Raw genomic sequence first — 23,121 nt, 5'->3', positions numbered from 1 at the left:
CTGTGTTGACTTGGAAGTAAGTCCCATTGACTTCAGTGGAACTTACCTCTTAAGTTAAGGTGTGTAGGATTGCCATGTAGGTATGGTTTTATTTTTGTGGATATTTGAAAAAAGGATTCCAGATTTGACTGCTTTTTGAAATAACTTTACTTTTTTATATGCAGGCCACCGAAACTCTATTTCGCATGGGGGTGTCAAGAGGAACAATTACTCCTTTAAGACACGGAGAGGTAAGACTGTGTTTGTTTTCTCCTGCTGTTTATAGTCTTAGAACTGAACCTGGTGCCATCTTGGGCAAAAAATGCTTAGAGTTGTTGAAAAGTGATGATGATGATGATTTAGAAATTGATAATTCTGTATGTAGATCATCATTATTTTCTGTTTGGGGCGGGGGAGATGCAATTCTTATGTTGTCAAAAGAGCAGGACCCCTCCATCATACACAGGAAGGAGGGTAGGTGACAGGCTAAGGAGAACTACAATAAATCTTTAGAAGAAAAGAAACCTAATGAGGCACACTCTCCTGTCTAGTGAGGACTGAGCATGCTCAGTTGCCGTAGGATGTTGAATGTTGAGAGTGATGCAGGAGATTGGAAAAGGGGAAAGGAAATGGAGTATATGGAAATAAGATGTGGATGCCTGGAACAGTGAATAGGGACCCTCCAATTGCAACTTCACCTCCCTCCCAGATCCCACTTGTATAATGGGCAATATTTGTGACATGACCCTGTTTCATTGTTGAACTTAGTGGTGATTGTTACCAAAGACGTAAAGTAAAAGCTTTCATGCACAATTAAGAAGGCAGAACTTTTTCTTGAAAATTGTAACTGCAATTTGAAAACAGGGTTTGAAGCTGTTAGCAGGTTTTGGTCATCCCTGCTTCATGGTGACCATAATACAAAGTTGTAGCTGCGCCATAGTAATCATGGGGAACCCTGACATAGTGAAAAGATAGGGGAATTCAAGTGGGAGAAGGGAGGTGCTCCTGGTCTCTTGACCAGTAGTCCATCTGCAATGGATCTAAGAGAATTCGATCTAGAGTAATGGAGAGGTTATGAGCAATTTTGATGAACATGTGTTATGTTCAGTTTCAGCAAGATTTGTTCCTTAATATTGTATTTATTTATTTGTTCAATTTATATCCTGCACTTCATCAGTTTTATTGATCTTTGGGCGTGTTGCATCACAACACAATATAAAATCTTAGAATTTGAAATAACTAGAACATCAGTCAAAATACAGCAACTAGCAGGGTTCTACAGTGAGAGCAGAAATTGAGACTTTGAAAAGAAGGGTTCAACTCAGTTTTCCCTGAGTACAAATGCACATGCCCACCAGGCTACCATATAACAATTCAAAGCATATGCCCACCAAGCTTCAACCACAACAGGGGATATAATCACCAATCAAAGATGACTCATTGTAACCAGAATTTGCACCTTCAGTAAAAAAGGGTTTATTAAAGGCTTTACCAATGGAACAGGTGAAACATCCTGCGGTCTGTTGTCCAGGGAGTTCTTCAAAAACTCTTTGTCAATTGACACATTGCAAAGCTGGAATATATGTGTGAGTTGGCTTGCTGCTTATTGAAGTGTATTTTAGATGGAACAGAGTTCACAAGATATAGTGTATGAATTAATGGGGAAGAGTACACCATGAAACGCCATATATTTTGGCCTTTGTAAGGAATACCAATATGAACATGAATACCAATATGAACACAAGCATATAGAGGGTTCGTGATTGCCTTTAGGTGAACGAACAGTTGTTTAAAGGGTGATACTATCATCTCCAGGTTAATAAATCAAACTTGCAACTAAAGGATTGCAAGAATATCTTCATAGGTTTGTTCAGCCTGTGTATCTTTCTAGAAAGAGCTTGATGCTGTACTTGCAAGAGTTATTCTGTACTTTGAAAGTGGAAAGCATATATAACCGAGTTTTATAAAAGGACCAAACCTTCAGATTTGTGGTTATGAAGATAATTACTTTGTTTTGCTTGCGATGTATAGTTGCATTTTATTTTAAATTCATTTTTAGGATATTATAACAGATTTGATCTGTTAATGGAAACTGTGTAGAGTTTTTATTATTATGTTAAGTGGCATAAACATTTCTGAAATAAAAAGTAAAAGAAAAGAAAAATGCAGATGCTGAGTGTTTGTGTGCTCTTACTGAAAATGCAGTTAAAGCCAGAATTGGAGAGATTAATACTTGGACGTTCCAAGTATACTTGCTCAGTTCAGAAGTGCTAATCTGGTGGTGAAATCCCCAAAAGCTAAATTGTTGGGAAGCTGAGAAAATGATACAGATTGGATGAGTATAGACAGAAAAGCCTGTGGTCAGATCCTTGGTGGTTTTAACCAGTACACATCACCTAGTATATATTAAAATAATGCATTATTTAAAAACATATTTAAGGTAATTTCTGTCAATGTGGTAAGCACAGCTGGTGCTGGGGATAGTCAGAGAAAAGCAAGACTAGTTCTGAATTAATAACAGACCCTCACATTGCACTGAAGCAAACAGCTTTTTTTAAATAAAAAAAACCACTATTCAAACAAGAGAAGTCACTAAGGACTCTTCATTGTTGGCTTGTTTCCAGGTCCAGATGGATTTGCAGTTTATAATGCTGAATATTTGAGGGAAATCTTCCCCCTTATTTCCTGCTTACAGCTTTTCTGCATGCCAGGAGAGTCATCTCCATAGCCTTTCTGGCTATGATATAGTTTACTTTTGTCAACCTTTCCACATAAGAAACCAGGTTTTTGTGCTGAAAGCTGTGTTATTTGCTGTTTACATATGGATTACAGAATTATTGACAAGGTTTTGGCATGAGATTTGGAACCCGTTGCTGCCAAGTGTCATTCATCCAAGTGAGACAGATAATTCTTGGACTGGTTTTCCTGTTCAACAACAGCCACAGGGTTGTGAAAAATTACCTCAGGACTGGTTATGGTCATGAAGTTGACTGATCTCCAAGAAGTCTAATAGTATCAGGGGAGGTAATGAAATTCAAGAATATAATTGCCTTCAGGATTGAGCACATTTCTCTCCTTGTTGCTGAAGTATTTCTATCAAGACCCGCTTTTTGGAGAATGTTTAGTGGTTCAGAGGTCACCCATTTCTCCTCTCGCTCCTAGCCATTATGTTGATGTCTGACTATTTTGTAAAGGTTTTGTCAGTCCTGAACATAACTTTAGAGCACTGGGAATTTAAAGAGCATTGAGCTGCGATTTTATTTCTAGCCATGCCTGCCTTTCTCTATACCCTCTTTTTCTGCCTTTAACAATAGTTGTCATTTGTGTTTTGAGGACCATCACCAAGGGACCATGAAAGATGCAAGACATCTGTCTTTTAAGTTCCTGCCTCTTGAAGCCTCTCAGGCCCCAAATAAATTAACTGAGATACTTGTCATTAAGGAGGCTTATTTCATAGTGTCACCTGCCTTCTGCCATATTATATCAGATATAGAAAACCTGGATATAATTCTGAAAATAGCACTTTGGGAATAAAGATTTGCTGGACAAAGGCAACTGTGATCCTCTCCCATGTTTCCCAAAATGGTATGATTCTCAGGGAAGTTCTTGGAGGAAATTACACTGTTTGCCTGCTGCTAAGCAACACTCGTCTTATTTACGAATCCAACCCTTTGCTCCCCTGATTTCCACAGGTTTTTACTCAAAGTCTTGAGGTTGTTGGGTTTTTGTTTTGTTTTAAAGACATCCTGGGCAATTTTGTGCTGTAATTCTCAAATTAAACCTGCAAGAATTTGAACGTATTTGCCATAAATACTGTGTGTGTGGAGTATAATTATTTGTTATGAGGGTATGTATTTTTGTGTTTTTATATTGTAAACCACTCTGTGATCCTCAGATGAAGGGTAGTACATAAATTCAATCAATAATAATAATAATAATAATAATAATAATAATAATAATAATAATAATAATAAAATAAATAAATAAATAAATAAATAAATAAATAAATAAATAAATAAATAATGAATGGGTGTTTTTGTCTCAGGGGTTAAACAGTAAGGACCATGTCAGCAAATTTCCCATTTATTGGCTGCAAAAGGGCACTGGGAAGCTGGAGGTATAAAATAATATCCATATGCCAGCAGAAGAGTACAGTCAGGCTGCGGATGGCAAATGATATATGGTTGCTGAGCTAAGGAGCAGTGTGTTTTCCCTAAACATTGTGAAGCCGGTCTTTAGATTCTTCCCAGCATCTCTCTTTTCTCTTAGGGCAAGCTGCCAACTTGGTTTCTACGACTGTCTTACACACCTTTCTCTGCTAGCCTGTAGGGGTGAAAAATGCATCTCAAAATGCTCCTGTTTTCAGCAATAGATTGAGACGGATCTGGCTCGCATCCAGGTTCCTACTGAAAGCTGAATTTCAAGGCTCTATTACTGCCCATCTATATTCTAATGAACACACAAATAGCTTTGAGATTTCTGCACAGATCATGTTTCTTGGGCAGCCAAACAACTGGGATATGGCCAGGGTTGAAGCAATATCTCGGCAGCTGCCTGGCAAGTGTTGTGAATGAGCTTCTGCCAAGTCCCTAGAGCAGGTACTTGATGGTGTGGAGTTGGGGGGGGGGGCTGTAAAATGGTTTCTGATAGGATTAGCTCATCTAGTTCCCAGCTTTTCATAATTACAGATGGAGAACATTTCACCTTGCGTGAGTCTCTAGGTCTCGCAAGCCTCTTCCCTCCCAGCAGAAGTAAGTGAATTGGGCTGTGGTGTGTTTATTTGAACTTCTTTCTGGGGATGGATCTGGTCTTCAGGAAGGGAATCATATCCAAATAAATGCAGGTGCAGCCTGTTCCAGTTTCTACTTTGTGTTGAGGGCAGGGATGTATTGGACTTGGCCTGTTCTGAGCTTTCTCCCCTGAATGTAACAAGCGATAAGAGGTCTTATATCTGTAGACTATTCTGGAACTGATAGCATCTGTGTGGTCAAGCAGATGATCTACTTCCGCTGGTTGAAGCAGCTGATCGGACAAGAATGAAACACTCGGCAAGATTTGGGATGTTGCAGGAAAAGGCCTTTTGTGATAGAACATGCTCTTCCACAGAGACATATTTGGAATAAGCTCTGCAATCGTGTCACGTTTGGCTTCCTTGAATTAAGTTGCCGTGCCCAGCAAGTTCCGCTCATCAAAAATAATGAGAATTTAAAGGGTCTGTGTCAGCAACTTCAGAAGTTCCTAATTTGTCTGAACTCCTGTCCAAGTCAGGATCTATTAATTCTACTTGAAGGGGCCCCAAGAGAGACATTTAGCATTAAAGTAGGGAGAGGTCATAGATTTAGGATGCTGCCTAGCACCATGGTTGGGTGGGTGCACAGGATGCTACATAGCCCTTAGCTCCACTACTCTGGAGTAGGGATGGGGATGATTCACTAAATTTAAAAGTGCCAGGGCAAATCACTATATTGGGACTACAGATATGTTAGCAAATGTCATGAGAGAGGTGTGAATATGACAGCTGAGTGGCAAATGAAGCGGTGGAAATAATAATAGTGTTCACATAAGCATGAAAATTAGGGTTTGTTGTTGTTCAGTTGTTTGGTCGTGTCTGACTCTTCGTGACCCCATGGACCAGAGCACGCCAGGCACTCCTGTCTTCCACTGCCTCCCGCAGTTTGGTCAGACTCATGCTGGTAGCGTCGAGAACACTGTCCAACCATCTCGCCCTCTGTCGTCCCCTTCTCCTTGTGCCCTCCATCCTTCCCAACATCAGGGTCTCTTCCAGGGAGTCTTCTCTTCTCATGAGGTGGCCAAAGTATTGGAGCCTCAGCTGCACGATCTGTCCTTCCAGTGAACACTCAGGGCTGATTTCCTTAAGTATGGATAGGTTTGATCTTCTTGAAAATTAGGGTATGTGACTGCAAAAGGAGTGATGCATTTATGTGTATGGGGAGAGGGAGGAGAATGGCTTTAGTGGTGTGCTTGTGAAAGGAGTGAAGGAAGGGTCATACAGTGGTACACTGGTTGCGGATGTGATCCATTCTGGAGCTCTGGTCAGATCCCAAGGTTTCCACAACCAGAGGGACCGCGTCTGCACATGCGCACAGGGCGGTAGAGCGCTTCTGCGCATTTGTGCATGGCAAAAACCGGAAAAATTCTTCCGGGTTTGCTTCGTACGTATCCCGAAGGATTCGTAACCGGAGGTGAACATAAGTAGAGGTACCACTGTATGTGTGTTTATGGAAGAGAGCAAAGAATGAAACCAGTTCATAGCTGAAATTCTATTTAAAACATTGCAATTGGAGACAAGACCTTAAGCATCACAATTTAATCAGAATCACCAGTTTCCTAAGTCCCTATTTCTAATCATGCCAGTTCATTTTGAAGTGTGCATGAGGAGGATGGGTTTAAAGACATTAAACTGGCCCTTTTCAAGTCTAACCAGTTTATTACGGCATAAGCTTCCGTGCTCTCAAGCCCACTCAAGTCAGATGCACGAAATGAAATCCAAATTGGCAAGTCTATAAAGGAGAAGCTTGTACTGTGGAAGTTGCATGGTCATGAGATGCAAACATTGCAGACAGCCACAGCTTTAACCTTTTATGGTAGGGAGGATAATTGCTGAGATATTACTAGTAGTGGGGTTGGGAATAATTTACAAGGATCAATAATAGAAATTGTAGCTATCCTGGCATTGGTAAACCAGGTACATCACATCTGTAGAATGGTAAAATACCCTCTGTCTTAATTAATGCCGCTAAAGGTAAAGGTAAAGGGACCCCTGACCATTAGGTCCAGTCGTGGCCGACTCTGGGGTTGCGGTGCTCATCTCGCTTTATTGGCCGAGGGAGCCGGCGTACAGCTTCCGGGTCATGTGGCCAGCATGACTAAGCCGTTTCTGGTGAACCAGAGCAGCGCACGGGAACGCCGTTTACCTTCCCGCCGGAGCGGTACCTATTTATCTACTTGCACTTTGACTTGCTTTCGAACTGCTAGGTTGGCAGGAGCAGGGACCGAGCAACGGGAGCTCACCCCATCGCGGGGATTCAAACTGCCGACCTTCTGATCAGCAAATCCTAGGCTCTATGGTTTAACCCACAGCGCCACCCACGTCCCTAATTAATGCCACTACTTGTGTGCTAAATTGAGACAATGTGTGTTTGTTTTTTAGAAAATCAAAATACATGTATTAATTGCCTTACCCATGCCAGGACACCTGTGTTTCTTGTGAGTATTCTGTTGGAAGCCACCCAGAGTGGCTGGGGAAACCCAGCCAGATGGGCAGCGTATAAATAATAAATTATTATTATATTATTATATAATGGTTCTCTGTCTGACTGTAGGTGTCAATGCAGTCATCTTAGTAATACAATCATCACCAGGCTGCTACTGTAAAAGGTTAAAAGTGTTATTAAAAGGTTTAAAAAGTCTATTTATTTAATTTCTTATTATCACTTACAGTAACCATTACTGTTCAATGCCCACCATAAAAGTTTCTCATTTGTATATCTACAAACCAGGATTTCACTTAATGCTTACAGTATGGCAAACTGGACTTGAATCCCCAAATGCTTATGCCAGTTTATTAGCTTTTAAGGCTCCACTGGTTTTCTCTGCAAAAGTCTTATCATTGCTACCCCATGGAAAACATTTAATTAGGTAAAACTTTGTGGAAATTGCCAACTGCACCCCTCAAAAGTGCAACACATGTGTCACACAGAACACAATCATATGAAACTCAATGGGTGACCTCAAGGAAATCACAATATTTCAACTTAGCCTACTTCAAAAGGTTGCTTTGAGGATAAACACTTGTCTGAGCTCCCTGGACTGATTGGTTGCATACAAATGTAGTAAAGAACTTTTTATTTTATTATCTGAAAAAAAAATTAATACCAGGATTTATCTACTATACATTTTGGAAAGTCGTTTGCCTGTTTGGTTTGCATTTGGACACCTTTTAAAATATTGTAACCAAAGTTTGCACGATGGTTCCTGAGATCAAGGAGCAGTTTTTTGTCTATGTGATACAATTGGACACTGTTTTGAATCAAGATTGTGGACTAACCTTTCAAAAATGTGCTGATTTTAACCACCACTTTTTAAAAAATACCTTTTTTTTGCGGGTGTGGTGGTGTAGAATTCCCAGGCAGTGCCAGGCATGAGAGGCTGTTAGAAAGGAATAATTTTAAAAACACAGTCCAAACAAGGGTAATTCTGAAATGCACCTTTTTAAACAAGGCATTTCTTCTTTAAGAAAGGAATTCTTGAAACTGCTGAATAATTGTGCTTTTTTATTTTTAACTCTTGACTTAGCAGCATAATGATCTGTCTGTTTGATAAGATGTATAAGTGCATGAAAGAGATCTTCAGTTCACAAACTGCTTCCTGCAGTTTATAGACTGAAAAAGCAGTGAAAGTTACTCTTAAAGCTGATTCTGATTTAATTAATATTGTTTTCGGCATGTTTTCCCTTTTTTTCATGTATAGTTTCAGCTTGAGGGCATGCCAGGCCCCAGTCACAGGCATATTACGGAGCAAAATAGTGATGTGATCCTAGACATCTGATCTCCTCACCCCTCTCCTTCGTATCACAAAGATGTCATTATTATAGTGGGTTCAAAAGTTCCATTCTCACGGATTGTTCAGTCATCTCTGGTTTCCCTCCTTGTTGTCTGAATGCTTTGCTGCTATCATGTTAATTTGTGGAGAAGATAACAAACTTCCATTCTACATGTATTCTTTTCCCTTTGTACATACAAACACACGCTTGTTAAAATGAGCATTTTGTATTAGCAACCCTAGTTTAGTTTGATGGTCTAGAGAAATTTCGTTTTTTTAAGAAACAGATGAGTTTAAGAATATGGTCCCGGGAGCTGAAACATCTCACACTTGTTTGTCTCAAATGTGATGTTTGCGGAAAGCTGAGCAGAGTAAAGGTTTCCTGGAATGTTCAGTCAGAGTGTGAGAAAATAATGCTTTTCTAGAATTCTGTAACCCTGTAACCCTGTTAACATGTATGCTTGAAGAATGTTAACTCTTGGCAAAATGAAGATTAAGTGCAAGTTAATACTGTGGAATTTTCCCTCCAATTACATCATAGGAGCCTATGACAATGCCAGCTATTTGAAATTGGTTGGACGCCATGCAATTCTTTCTGTGCCTAGCAGAATGTGTGCAGCTCCAGAATATGTAGGATTTTTATCATTTTTGCCCAGTGAATCCTGTGTTTCCTCAAATCATTTCTACCAATATTTCACTAAGACTGAACTGACATTAAATTCTAAAAGTGTATTTCTTTTTTTCCTAGGAGAGAGGGATTCCATTACATAGTAGCTCAAAGAGATGTTTTAACAAAGAGTAATAGAACAGTAAAGTCAGTGAAACAGACCAAATCCACTATGCTGCAGTTAGTATTACACTATGTTTATTGAAAGGGACGCGGGTGGCACTGTGGGTTAAACCACAGAGCCTGGGACTTGCCGGTCGGCAGGTCGGCGGTTTGAATCCCCGCGATGGGGTGAGCTCCCGTTGCTCGGTCCCTGCTCCTGCCAACCTAGGAGTTCGAAAGCACGCCAAAAATGCAAGTAGATAAATAGGTACTGCTCCAGCGGGAAGGTAAACGGTGTTTCCGTGTGCTGCTCTGGTTCGCCAGAAGCGGCTTAGTCCTGCTGGCCACATGACCCGGAAGCTGTACGCCGGCTCCCTCGGCCAATAAAGCAAGATGAGCGCCGCAACCCCAGAGTCGGTCACAACTGGACCTAATGGTCAGGGGTCCCTTTACCTTTACCTATGTTTATTAAAATCGAATTATTTTTTAGGTTCTTTAAATTCTTTGTTATTTAAATTCTTTTGACTGCGCATCCTCTTTGCTGCACAGTGGATCAGGGTATTCTATTAACTGCAGGACCGGATCCTCTGTACCTTTTTTTAAAAGGTGAAGCACACTGATGGTTTAAAATTGTATCTTCAGCACCTTTGGGCTGTCTTGACTGTCTTCAAATAGAACAGTCCACCTTTTACAAGAAGAAACTCATACGTACAGAAAACACACACAAATGGGAGAAGAGGTGGGGAATTCACAGTGTTATGAACTGGAACAAAGGTGTGCCAATGTGGAAAGTCTGGAGCTCATTTTAGGGCACATGCTCCGTATGCCAAATTCTCTGTCTGGCATCTCCATGATAATGCTAGAATTCAGAGATACTAAATGAAACTGAGTGTTGGAGATTCAGGACAGACGAAGGAAAGTGCTTCTTCACACATACATAGTTAAAATGTGGAATTTGCTCCCACAAAGGTTGCGATGGCCACCAACTTAGAAAGCTTTAAAGGAGGTTTATTTCTTTATTTCATAAAATGTATATGCTGCCTGATTGTAAAATGAGCCTCAAAGTAGTTTACAAAAAATATAAAACAGTAAAATTATGGATAAAAACAATTAACAAGAATTTAAAACATTGTAAAAATTGAAATAAGCAATAAACTAAAAGCAGGTTTCTTCTTCGGGGGGAAAAAAGGCCTCCTTCTGGCAACTCCTGCAGCCAAGCTGGTGCCAAAGATACTGCTCTGCTTTCCTTTGGACCACATATGGATCTTCTCTTCTCTTCTCTTCTCTTCTCTTCTCTTCTCTTCTCTTCTCTTCTCTTCTCTTCTCTGTTTGCACAACTTGCTTGAGCAGCCTCTGTGGTTGGCATTCTGCCTGTCCAATAAAGCGAAGGAATAATGGGAAATCAACCGGCAGATGTACAATTACAAGGCCATGTGGGTTTAGAGAATGGGAACTCCTTGTTTCTTCTCCTGGGGAGCAACTGCAGAAAGCATTTCCTGGCATCTCTGAAAACCTGTATCCCCATCTAAATATAGGAGGATGTGCTGGGAAATGCAGTGACCCCAAACATTAAAGCTGAAAGCAAATAAATTTGAATGCTGTGGGGACATTTTAAACTTGCTGCGAGCTTGGACATCTGCAAATGCTTAAAAGTTCCACAGATCATTATTTGGTACCCCCTCAAGAAATCTGTACATGCTTGTTGCACTGTGGAACACAGGAACCTGCCATAAACAGAGACCAGACTACTTTGTCATTTACCTAACTCAGCCTTGCCTACACTGACTGGCAGTGACTTTCTAGAGTTTCAGACTGGATTCTTTCCCAGTCCTTCATGGAGATGCCAGGGAGTGGACCTGGGAGGACCTTTTGCTTTCAAAGCACCATATTTTTCACTCTATAAGACGCACCAGACCACAAGACGCAGCTAATTTTGGAGGAGGAAAACAAGAAAAAAAATATTCTGAATCTCAGAAGCCAGAACAGCAAGAGGGATCGCTGTGCAGTGAAAGCAGCAATCCCTCTTGCTGTTCTGGCTTCTGGGATAGCTGCGCAGCCTGCATTCGCTCCATAAGACGCACATACATTCCCCCTTACTTTTTAGGAGGGGAAAAGTGAGTCTTATAGAGCATAAAATATAGTATGTACTCTGTCACTGAGCTATGGCGCTCCTTAAAGTTGGCAACCCAGCTTACAAATGGCATACAACTTCTGGTTGCTAGTCAGGGCTTTTCGTTGTTAGTCAATAGCTTTTTGTTGGGAAGGTTTTCATTGTTATCGTCTGGGTTATGCCCATCTTCTATTTCTCCTTGTTAAAACTCATGGGTTGGGTTGAGGTGTCTGAAAACATGTAGGGAGGATCGCCAATACAACTGTCATGTCTGTGTTTCCCCTAACACACACACTCATTCATCCTCTCTCTTTGCCAGAGAGTAGTTCTTTGTTTTAAATTGGGATACAATGAAGTGCACATTTTGTTTCCATTTTGCCTTTCTCAGTCATCTGCCAAACCACTAATTGTGTTTTAAAAACGGTGATGTTAAAACCTCCTTCTGTCGTTTTGGAGAAAGAACGTAACAACAACAAATATATAAGAAAAAGCACCAAGCAGGAGGTGCACAACCTCTGTTGTGCTACATTGCTGAATTGGTGCCCTATGTGATGGCATACTGCTGAAACTGGGTAATTTGGTTTTTGGCTACCCAACTCTCTGTTGTTAGACCTTCAAATCCCTCCCCCCATAGAATATAATATACCGGTATATTAAAAATCAGAATATAAAGATATATTAAGAAGAAATCATTGATAACTACTGTTATGATTTGTTCTCTAACTCATTTTTTTCACTTGGTGGTTGTTGTTTTTTGGAAAACTGGAATATGAAGTATTTTCTTACTCTCTGGAACACATCTGGTTTAGTAATTTGCACAGACATATGGCATTAATTAGTCTCCTATATAGAAGCTCCTGTTATAGCTGTGAATCTGTCTTTCCATTCATTACACAAAAATAGAAATGTAAGTATTTCTGTTTTTTGAGAGGACTCCATGTGTTCAAGCTACTGAAAAACGAGTTGCTCTGGGGCTGCTACTGGATTTTGGAATCTTGCAGAAGTGTGGCAAGTATTAAAGTTCCTCATTGCTCTTTCTCCACCTCTTGCTTGTCTCTCTCTCTGTGTGTCTTTCTGTGGTTCAACAAACCTCCAAATTCAGGTTTTGCTAGGAGGTAGAGCAATCACCATGCCGTATTCCTTCCAACTCCCAAGTTAATAGCTCTTTGGATGGAAGTAACTAGGAATTTCATGTGAATGTAAGCAGGCAGTTTGAGGAGAAACAAAACAATGAGTAAGTAAGCAATGCAACTTAATGAGATGAGACTGAAATATAAAGCACTTCAGCAATTTCCACTACTTTCCACGTGTGCTTTTGTGGGATGCAGGTTTTTTCCTTTCTTTCCTTCTTTTAGAAACGAGTAAAACGATAGAAGGCTTTTCTCAATGAAGCCTGCCTATGGTGAAGGTGGAGGAGGTGGTTGTCCCTACCATGGTCTCTCCAAAAACTTATTATGTGCAGTAAGCCCTGCAGCCAACTTCTAATAAATGTGAGAAAGGGACCAGCAATGGAAGAGGCTGGAGAGGAACAGGGCTCTGCTAGGAAGTGGGAAGGTCCCCAGTCCCTGGCACCCAGAGGAGTAAAAATTCCTCCAGCCCTCTCTGCTGGCACTGCAGTTGAAGCTTTCTATATCCTGGCTGCCCAGAACTGCAAAAATAATGGAGGAAAATATTTGGCAGAGATGAGAATTCTGAATTCATCTCTCCAGACTTTTATGGTTTCTGCAGGCTCCCCTTTTTGTGTGTCTTTTTTCTCTGTTGCATAAATTCCATTTTGCCACAGGCATAGCAAAGGCCTCTGCCTCAAGCATCTGGTCCTTCAGGCAGGGCCCCAAGGAGCTGGCTTTCCAAAGAACAGCAATGTAGGCACATTGTTGGTTGTTGTTCTTTACATTTCTGTAATTTTTTTTTTATCAAAGTGACTTAATGCGTGGCCCTCATTTCTTCCTTGTCAATCAGTTGAGGCAGTGCTGCGAAAATATGAAATGGGACTTTTCATCCTTGACCCACTGCCTTACTTTTTCCTGGTGTAATGGAGCCGCTGTGGCACAAGGTAAAGGCAAAGGACCCCTGACAGTTAAGTCCAGTCGCAAACGACTCTGGGATTGCGGCGCTCATCTCGCTTTACAGGCCGAGGGAGCCAGCGTTTGTCCGCAGTTATTCTGGGTCATGTGGCCAGCATGACTAAGCTGCTTCTGGCGCAACAGAAGACCGAAACCAGAGCAGCACACGGAAACGCCATTTACAATCCTGCCAGAATGGTACCTGTTTATCTACTTGCACTTTTGGCGTGCTTTCAAACTGTTAGGTTGGCAGGAGCTGGGACTGAGCAACGGGAGCTCACCCCGTTGTAGGGATTTGAACCTCCGACCTTCTGATCAGCAAGCCCAAGAGGCTCAGTGTGAGCCAGTGTGGTGCAGTGGTTAAGAGCAGTAGTCTCGTAATCTGGGGAACAGGGTTCGCGTCTCCGCTCCTCCACATGCAGCTGCTGGGTGACCTTGGGCTAGTCACACTTCCCTGAAGTCTCTCAGCCTCACTCACCTCACAGAGTGTTTGTTGTGGGGGAGGAAGGGAAAGGAGAATGTTAGCTGCTTTGAGACTCCTTCGGGTAGTGATAAAGCGGGATATCAAATCCAAACTCCTCTTCTTCTCTTCTTCAGTGGTTTAGACCACAGCACCACCCGCGTCCCTTTTTAGACCACCCCCTAAAACATCATACATACATCACAGAAGGAGGCGGTCTACAGCAGAAATCCTGCCTGCCAGGATACCTGATAATGGTCCCTGAATGCATTACCTGGGCAGTCTGGCTATTCTTTTGTGATGGTTAATACTTTAGTTCCTTAATCCAGGTCACAGGCTCACCCTATTCATACGCAAATACGCCCTTAAGACAGGATTTGCAAGCAAAAAGACATTGGGAAGGCTTTCCCCATTTGCCTCCCTTACTGCAGAGGAATATTTGAGGTCATTGGGAGAGTCAAAATGGCTTCAGGATTGCTCTCCTATACTGTTTCAGACACATGGTTCACATATTTAGATGTGTGTGCATTTATGACTATTTATTCTAAATTTGAGACCTTAAAATTCTTAGAACAACTGTCATGGCTCTTCCCCATGCCAGTGTTGCATATTTTCAAAACTGGGGCAGCAGGAGTTAAGGAAAGAACTTAGGCATGGGCTTCTTCTGATAGCCCGGGACATCTAGTATTGTATTTTGGAGAACAGGAAGCAGCTGTGAATCAATGGCTCCAAAGCCACCAGAACAGGGCCTGAATTGCTGACTTCCTTTGCAAGCCCCACATCTCTCAACGGTCTCTGTTCCCACAAGCCCATATTGTATATTTACATAACTAGCACACACAAAGGATTCCGGGGAGTTGTGGAGGACTGGAAGCAATCTCTCCATTGGGTTTCTACCAAGATACTTGACATTTTTGAATTACAGAATGCATTTAGTCACATGGTAAACTTAAAGAGGCACAGTTAGGTTCCTGAATTACATCGCTGAGGAACTTCTGTACAATTCAATGTCCATATTGTATCTTGATTTCATAAAGCTGATGGAACGGCTGCCAAGTTCTCTTGAAGGATTCCGAGTTGTTTACTATCTCTTATATGAGCGTGTACTGCCAGCTGGCTGGCTGAGATATATTTCACAATTTGGAAAACTTTGAAGCTGACACACAAACATCCAGAAAGCAGGAGTTCGCATTTGTATCTCTGCTTAAAAATGCCAGCTGCCTCCCCTTTAAATTATTGCTCTTTCCCCAAATCAAGAAACCAGGCATATGTGGTATGCCTCCCCGGAGTTCCTACATGCTGGAAATGAGCTACACTCGTGTAACATCCAAATGGTGGGAGAAACATCCATACATTTTATTGTTAAATGTTGTGTTCTGGCTAATAGTAAGATGCTCACATATTGAACAAATGTAGCTATGCATTCAGTTACTTTCTAGCCCTGCCTGTGCTCTGTTGCCAGCCGCAGTTGCTAATCCTCAGATAACAATTTAATTTCGCCGAAGCCCCCACCCCTTTAAATTCTCTTTTCATCAGTACCAATTCAGCTTGTGGCCACTAATGCCAAAAGTGGGCCTCTAATGAGCAGGCTGGCCTAGCCACCCTCATTGTTGTACAGATTGAGTTAATTATTCATAAATGGCTGTTAATGGATGGATGGAGTACCCTGATTTGAATAGCCCCATTGATGGCTTCTTTTGGAACCTTGTTCCATTGTCTAATGTTTTACAGCAGTGAAATATCCTGTTATTTTACCCAAATGCAATTAAGCAGGGTCTTGGAAATGAACAGGATGCCTGTTTACTAGAACATTGACGTTAAAATCAGATATGGATCCAGGTACAGGCAACTCCCCGTTTACGCATCCATTCCGAGGCACCGCACGTTTAAGGGAAATCGTGTATATTGGGAACACCAATTAAAAGACTGTATACACCCTCTAAACTTCTGGAAATCCTTGATAAACACAAACTCCCACAAACTCTACTACAGGGATGTCCAACAGGTCAGTTGCTATCTACCGATTGATCCTGATCAACTCCAACAAAACAAACAAACAAACAAACAAACAAAAACGCTCCACAACTTTGGGTCTTTCTCGCCCCCAAAAGCTCAACAACTTTGCTCAATTTAACGGGTAGATCACTGACAGGTTTTTTTTAATGGGAGTAGATCACAGTCTCTTGGAAGTTGGACACCCCTGTTCTATTACAATCACTCCCTCCAAATCTCCTTGCTCAAACGCCAACTCTCCACAGGCCTCAAAGGTTGATGGGAAGGCTCCTGGGATTGCACTGGCAAAGACTCACACACTTTTTGCCACTTTCCGTGCAACTTCCAGGTTCAAGGTGTGTGTGTGTGTGTTTGTGTGTGTGTGTGTGTGTGTACCTTGAAAATGCGTAAATGGAGAGTTACCCTTACTACATTAGCTCACAGCAGCATCCCAGGAAGGGCAAGCTTTGTATGGCTTTGTGCAATTGGATTTTAACACCATTTTTTTTACTAAACATTTCGGCACGAGCTTTTGAAGCATTTGATCCATTCTGAATGAAGAGGCATTTGGTGGTGCGTAGATATAGCCCTCCTAAATTCGGCCATTTTTGTGGCTGCAGCTTGGGCTGTTCCTAGCATAATAACCTTTTTCATATTTATAAATTTGCTGTGCTGGGCTGCTTTGGGAAGGAGGGTGGGATATACATTTAATAAATGAACGAAATAATAAATGAAATAAAAAAGCAGGCTTCTAGGACCCTAATCCATGTCAGAGAGATGTCATTGCTCTGTAAGCCTTCTTTTTAATTTGAAGTGTGTTGGGAAAGGGGAGGCTGTCATGGCTCAGTGGTGAGGAGAAAAGCACTGTACCATATCTGTTAAAAAATTCTGGGGCATGGGTTCACTGACAAATCTTTTCACTAGTCATTTATTGGGTCCATTATTTTCTGAATGATATAAATGCAGCATAATGCACCTATTCTTGAATGTATTTGGCATGCTGTGTGGCTTCTTCAGTGCTCGTCATGTAGTGCCATCTGCTTTACACACTTTTCATTCCTGTTTTCTGCAAGTTGAATATGGCTTGTGTTTGTTAATTATTATTTATTTGCTTAAAGCATTTTAACCCTGCTTCTCAGCCAAGAAGGTTGCCAGAGCAGATGACATAAGATCGGTAAGAAACAGCCCTCGATTTACAAACTAAAAGACACAACACAAGAAAAATAAAGGAAATGGGAGGGAAGAGGGAAAACAAGCAAACTTATAAACTTCTTATGATGAGCAAGGCTGGCCCAAGACATTCTGTGCCTGAGGCAAAGAATTAAGGTGACACACCACCACCCCAGGAATAGGTGAAATATTGAAGGTGCCAATGTAGGCAATTCCAACAAGAAAGGAAAGTGGAAGGTATCTAAAGAAACTGGTGTGGCTGCATAAGGAACTTACAGATGAGCTGAGAGTTAAGAAGGGCATGTATAAGAAATGGAAGAAAGAGGGAATCACAATAGAAGAGTATACACAAGTAGCCAACAGTTGCAAGGAGAAAGTCAGGTGGGCCAAGCCTAAAAATGAGCTGAGGATTGCAAAAGAGGTTAAAAATAATAACACAGGTTTTTTCAGCTATGATTGAAGCAAGAGGAAGAGGAAGCATGTAGTAGGTCCTCTGCATGAAGAAGGCAGAAAAATGCTATTGGGTGACAAAGAGAAGGCGGAACTGCTCAACATCTACTTTGCCTTCACCCAAAAGGAAAGCAGTGTCCACCCTTGCGAAACGGAATACACAATGCAAGGAGGGAGCTGCAGTGCAAGATAGGAAAAGTGGTGGAAAGGGAACACCTAGCTGCTTTAAATTAATTCAAATCCCCAGGGCCTGTTGAGCTGCACCCAAGGGTACAAAAGGAGCTTGTGGATGTAATCTCAGGACAAGTGAGGTCCCTGGAGGTGGGCAGATGTTGTCCCCATCTTCAAAAAGGGGAAGAAATAAGACTCGGGTAACTATTGATCATCTTGATGTCAATACCAAGAAATATCCACTGCATCACTCTGTCTAATGGTAGGGCCAGCCCTGATTACCAGCTTGAATTGAAATCATTCAGGGAGAGGAGAGGCCAAAGGCACCTGCTCTTTTAGCGGTGCCAACAGAGTGGTCCCTGCTCTGCTGCCCTTCTCTCTTTGCTGTAGCCTGGTGAAATGGCTGACCCATTGTTGTCTCCGAGGCCATGGCACTGGGCTGCAAAACAGCCCCTGGCTCTGCCTTCTCATACACAAGAGTGTCTCTGTTTTCATCCATGAAATGTTGGAGGGTATGAATCAGTCCATACTTTTTTTTTTAAATAAAAAGAACATAATTCAAAAGAGAAAGCATTCGGTTTGCTTACAAGTATAATGGCATAATAGCATTCCTTTGCTTAGAGCCCTAGGGTAAATGGGCTCCAATGTAGTACGTTTAAAATTACCTGCTCATGACATAAAGATAATTTTGTGTGAAAAGACAGCATTTCTCCCAGCTCTTTTCAGTAACGTGATAGCTCCAAATATCAATTTATATCTTGCACTGATGCAAAGTGATGAAGTATGTCAGCATCAGCATGTGTTACTCGATTCAACAATCAGACTTCTGGCTGTCTTAAGCCTAGGCTGTTCTGGTTTTGTCTCAGTTGTTTTCACTTTTGGTAATTATTCCCTTTGGCCCATAAACATTAGGGTCCTCCTGAGGTCAGGTTAAACCTCAGCTAAGAAAAATATGACACATATGAAGAGTTGTATGGTGTTTCCTGTTTCCTCCCAATGTTTTGAGGTTGATGATTTTTAATGGCATATACTCTCAGACTTATAAAAATAAGGAGCAAAGTTCAGAATTTATCTTTGAGTTCAGACTGGAGTTGCTGGGCAGTTCTTTTTAACATTACCCATTGTTTAAAATGGGGAAGGGATTCTTGTTTTCCTTATAGGTTTTGCCCATTTCCTTTTGGCACATGTTTTCTTTCAATGTTTTCAATCAAGTTAGGTTTGCAAACCTGTTTCTAGTTAGGCAGCACCTCAGTTCAAAAGTGTGAAGAGGAAATTAGAACAGCTTGGGAATAATATTGTTGGTTAATTGCTGCTGAGAGCCCACATAGGCAGGGTAAAACATTTTATTTAGTCAAACACATGTGTTCTGAGAAGTTTTGTGCAACTTTAGCCCTCTGAAATAAAGCTCATTCTCGTTGCTCTTTGGGATTGCAGAGCCGTACAATGACCAGAAATGCATGGTGCAATTTTTTAGGACAATATTGGTAAAGGGGTACTGTCTAGCAAGGTAACTAGGGTTCCACTGAGCTCATTTAGCTTGGACTCAGAGTCTCTTTAATATAAAAGGCTAACAGAACAGTGATTCTGGTGCCCAGCATAATGAATCTCTGTGAGCTTGGTGGTTTGTGTCTATTTTTCTTCTGTTTGAGGCTTCTACACAGAGTAAACCTGTGCTGCGGAATAACCCATGTGTCAATATAAACCTGTAGGCCAGAGTTGGGGCAAATGTGGGTAATTAAAGTATGCTGCCTCTGGTTCAACTGTTGAGCAGAACAGATACTTGCAAGGCATTTAGTGCTTTACAAGAGGAATCTCCCTGTATGGAATTGAATAACATTGGACTCACTCCCTCCCCAATTTTCATTTTTTCTTCTTGTTTCTATTTTCTCCTGTTCGTTTCTTTTTTTACTTAAAGTATGGTATGCATGTGGTGGGGTGAACTCTTGGGATTCTTGGTCAAGTAGCAAAATAGTGTTTGAGAAATCTGTTTAATAATTCTTAATACAATGAAAGCAATAATGGGAGGGGAGAGGGAGACACCAGTGATTCCGAAAGGTGAGGGGCAGGAGTCCTTTTGCTGGATTCTAATAAGTGGGGCTGGGATAGCAGAACCAAGGGCTTAAAGGCAAAGATTATGTTTCACTTGTGGGTAATCCATTTCTTGGTGGCCTCCGTGAAATATTTGAAGTCACTGTCTTAATATTAAGGATATCTGATGACTTCAAATGAGGCTCTTGTTAAGGGCACTAAATCTTCAATTTGGGTTTATTTTATTTCTTACAAAACATGTGAGTGCTGGTTAAACATATAGGAATAGCAAATAAAGTATCAGCTGGGTTTTAGAGAAAAAGGAGTGTACCTACTTCAGTGACAGTAGATTGGTAAATTGCCATATGCTCATGTAAATAATGTCCGAGTTCATACATCACATTAAATAATAGTTAAAACAAACTATAGTTTAATGTGAACATGCAGCTAAAACGTTTTTACTCTGCTTCTCCCTTGCTCTAGCTGCGCTTGCAAAAAGTAAGACTAGGAACCAAGGTTTGTTCTTGGCTTACTGCTTGTGGCTTTTAGGCGGGGCGGGGCGGGCAGGGGGGAAACTATCACAATATTGTTAATTGCCTTTTATTGAAGAGTGTTATGAACAAACCAAGGGATGTTTCTTGCAGGAGTAGATAAAATCTCCTCCCACCCAGCAAGGATTTTCATAGATTTGTAGAGTTGGAAGGAACCATGAGGGCCATCTAGTTCAACCCCCTGCATTGCATGGGGTTCAAACCCATGACCCTGAGATTAAGAGTCTCATGCACATATTATTCTGGGATATCATAAAGATTAATATAATCTTCAGCAATGTTGAATAGAATTGTCTACCACTTGTAATGAAATGACAGGATAGTGTTATATGGTCCTTCTGAGGTTTTGAATGCTTAGCTGCTGCTCTCCTCTTGCAGTTAGCAATACAAGTTAAAATTACTGACATCTTCTCTTGTGTAATTTGGGGTTTGATCCTTGAATGATTCTGGATGGGTCTTAAAAACAGTAAAGCTGCAAGGTAAAGGTAAAGGACCCCTAGACGGTTAAGCCCAGTCAATGGCGACTATGGGGCTGCAGTGCTCATCTTGCTTTCAGGCTGAGGGAGTCAGCGTATGTCCACAGGCAGCTTTCCGGGTCATGTGTCCAACATGACTAAACTGCTTCTGATGCACAGAACACCGAGGTGGAAATCAGAGCGCATGGAAACGCCGTTACCTTCCCGCCGCAGCGGTACCTATTTATCTACTTGCACTGGTGTGCTTTCAAACTGCTAGGTTGGCAGGAGCTGGGACAGAGCAACGGGAGCTCACCCCGCCATGGGGATTCGTACCGCCCACCTTTTGATCATCAAGCCCAGGAGGCTCAGTAGTTTAGACCACAGCGCCACGTGTGTCCCTAGTAGAGCTGCAAAGAGTAATGGCATAAGCAACACTGGAAATCCCTATAACATGGATAGGACTGTCAAGTATTTTAAAGCAGAATCATCAAAATTTGTACACTGGTACCTCTGGATGCGAACGGGATCCATTCCGGAGCCCCGTTTGCATCCTGAAGCGAAGCATATTTAACCCGAGGTATGATTGTATGAAGTTAATAAGTAACGGCCATATTGCAGGTGGAGGCCTCCTAGTGGAAATGGTACTGCATGTACTTATTTAAGGATGCGTCCGTGAACTCAGGTTCAAGAGAATGGAGCTGGACTGGGCAAGATACATCCAGATTCAGGCAGGTCATATCAGGACCATGGAAAGCTCTCAGTGTGATCTGTTGGTTGTAGCTCTGTTTCTATTGTAGGCAAGGATAGTGCCTCAGCAAAGGGTTGAAGGATTGCAGGGTCTGTTTTGCTATGGACTCCACCTCCCTGGATGAGCTTGACATGCTGTTTAAAGGGTTGTTCTCTAGTTATGTAATTTTTGGATATGGGAGGAGGTGCTGAAATTCTTCCTCAGCGCTTGGCTCCTTTGGGGGGCAATATTTGAACATTCTGTTAATGCTAACCTGAAAACTGAATAACAGGATTTTGAAATAGAATGTAACATAGGTCTGTATTTGCATTACGACTGCAGGAAAAGCTAAAAGTGTTCAGAATGCCTTATGCCAAAAATGTATCGTGCCTTTAAAGGAGATAGGTGGGATAATGATGACTAGAAGTGTGGCTGTAGTTCAGCCCCCTGGGCAAAATCTTGCTTTTTAAAAACCAAACAAAGACTCAACCTTATCACATGGTATTGTAACAAATGAAACTCCACGGTATAATGAAGACATGGGCCACAAAAGAAGACTTGCACTGTGTCAGGTCCATTGAAACCAGGCTAAAGGAAGTTAGCTATTTCTTTGAACTAACTCACTGGGTTATTTGAAATGCACTTGTGTGGGGTTCCTGGGATTACCAGTGTTTGTTGAGTTCTCAGAGTACAAAACACTTCACAGATGAACAAGGGCTTCACATGTGAAATAGGATTTTTATTTTTTAAAAAAATACCTTAATTGAACACCCTAGGGAGCTGCAGTAGTTATCAAAAATTCCCTGCTGCTTAGGTTTTAATATTGAATTTTTACAATAACAACAAGAAAAGCAATATTTTGCTTTACTACTGACGTTTCTACAAGACAGTAATTTGGATAAAGCTGTACCTCTCTTTCTTGGCAATGTTGTTTTGTTTGACCTAACCATTCACGCATGCTCTGGCAGTTAAAAAAAAAAAGGTTTCTCGTGTACGTGCCTGAAGCAGTTTTCTTGGGGGGGAAGGGATAGAGGGCTTTGGACTTGGTTGCAGAGGATGTGAACTTAGGGTTGTGCTTTACAGGAGAGTCTACTGAGAGTTCACAGGAAATAGGCCAGAAATATAATTATGCAAAAGCTGTAGACTTATTTAGAACTTCCTGTTCACTGATGAAAGACACAAAGTTTTTAACATCAATTACCTGAATGAAATGTTCATGGGGATTGCCAGTTCCTGAGCTTTCTGAACCTGAAATTGCAAACATGCTAAAATGATAGCATAATTAAACATAGTGTATTATTCAATGCCTGTTGCCATGTTAACAATACTGTTATGTCCTGCTACAGGACAAAAAAGGGACAGTTTACTTCGTCGGGTGGTGGGGTGGAAAATCTCATTGTAATGGCCAAGGCTGTAGAATTACAGCACAAAATTAATCAGTTGGACTTTTTCTAGGTCAGACTTTCTCTGGATTTTTTTTTTTAGCAAGCTAAATGTGGGTTGTAATATGTGTATAGAACAAAGAAAATGCTTTCCTTAATTACATTTTATATAACACAACAGCATCTGGAGCATTGCTGGTTCCCCATTCCTAGTGTAAGATTTTCTCTATAGTAAGGTTATCATGAGAA

At 41.3% G+C, this 23,121-nt stretch overlaps 1 protein-coding gene across 1 annotated transcript in view; it reads left to right on the top strand.

Moving 5' to 3' along the window:
* TMEM135 (transmembrane protein 135) overlaps positions 1-23,121 on the top strand; it is a 163,296-nt gene that overhangs the window by 59,758 nt on the left and 80,417 nt on the right. Inside the window, exon 5 of the mRNA XM_081197412.1 lies at positions 165-230. Coding sequence (XP_081053538.1) covers positions 165-230 — 66 coding nt within the window. The remainder of the gene's footprint in view (positions 1-164; positions 231-23,121) is intronic.

Source organism: Podarcis bocagei (genome assembly GCF_964188305.1).
Source record: "Podarcis bocagei genome assembly, chromosome: 6".
Lineage (NCBI taxonomy): Eukaryota > Metazoa > Chordata > Lepidosauria > Squamata > Lacertidae > Podarcis > Podarcis bocagei.
The sequence above is the reverse complement of the archived record's forward strand: the minus strand, read 5'-3'. Positions and strand labels throughout refer to the sequence as shown.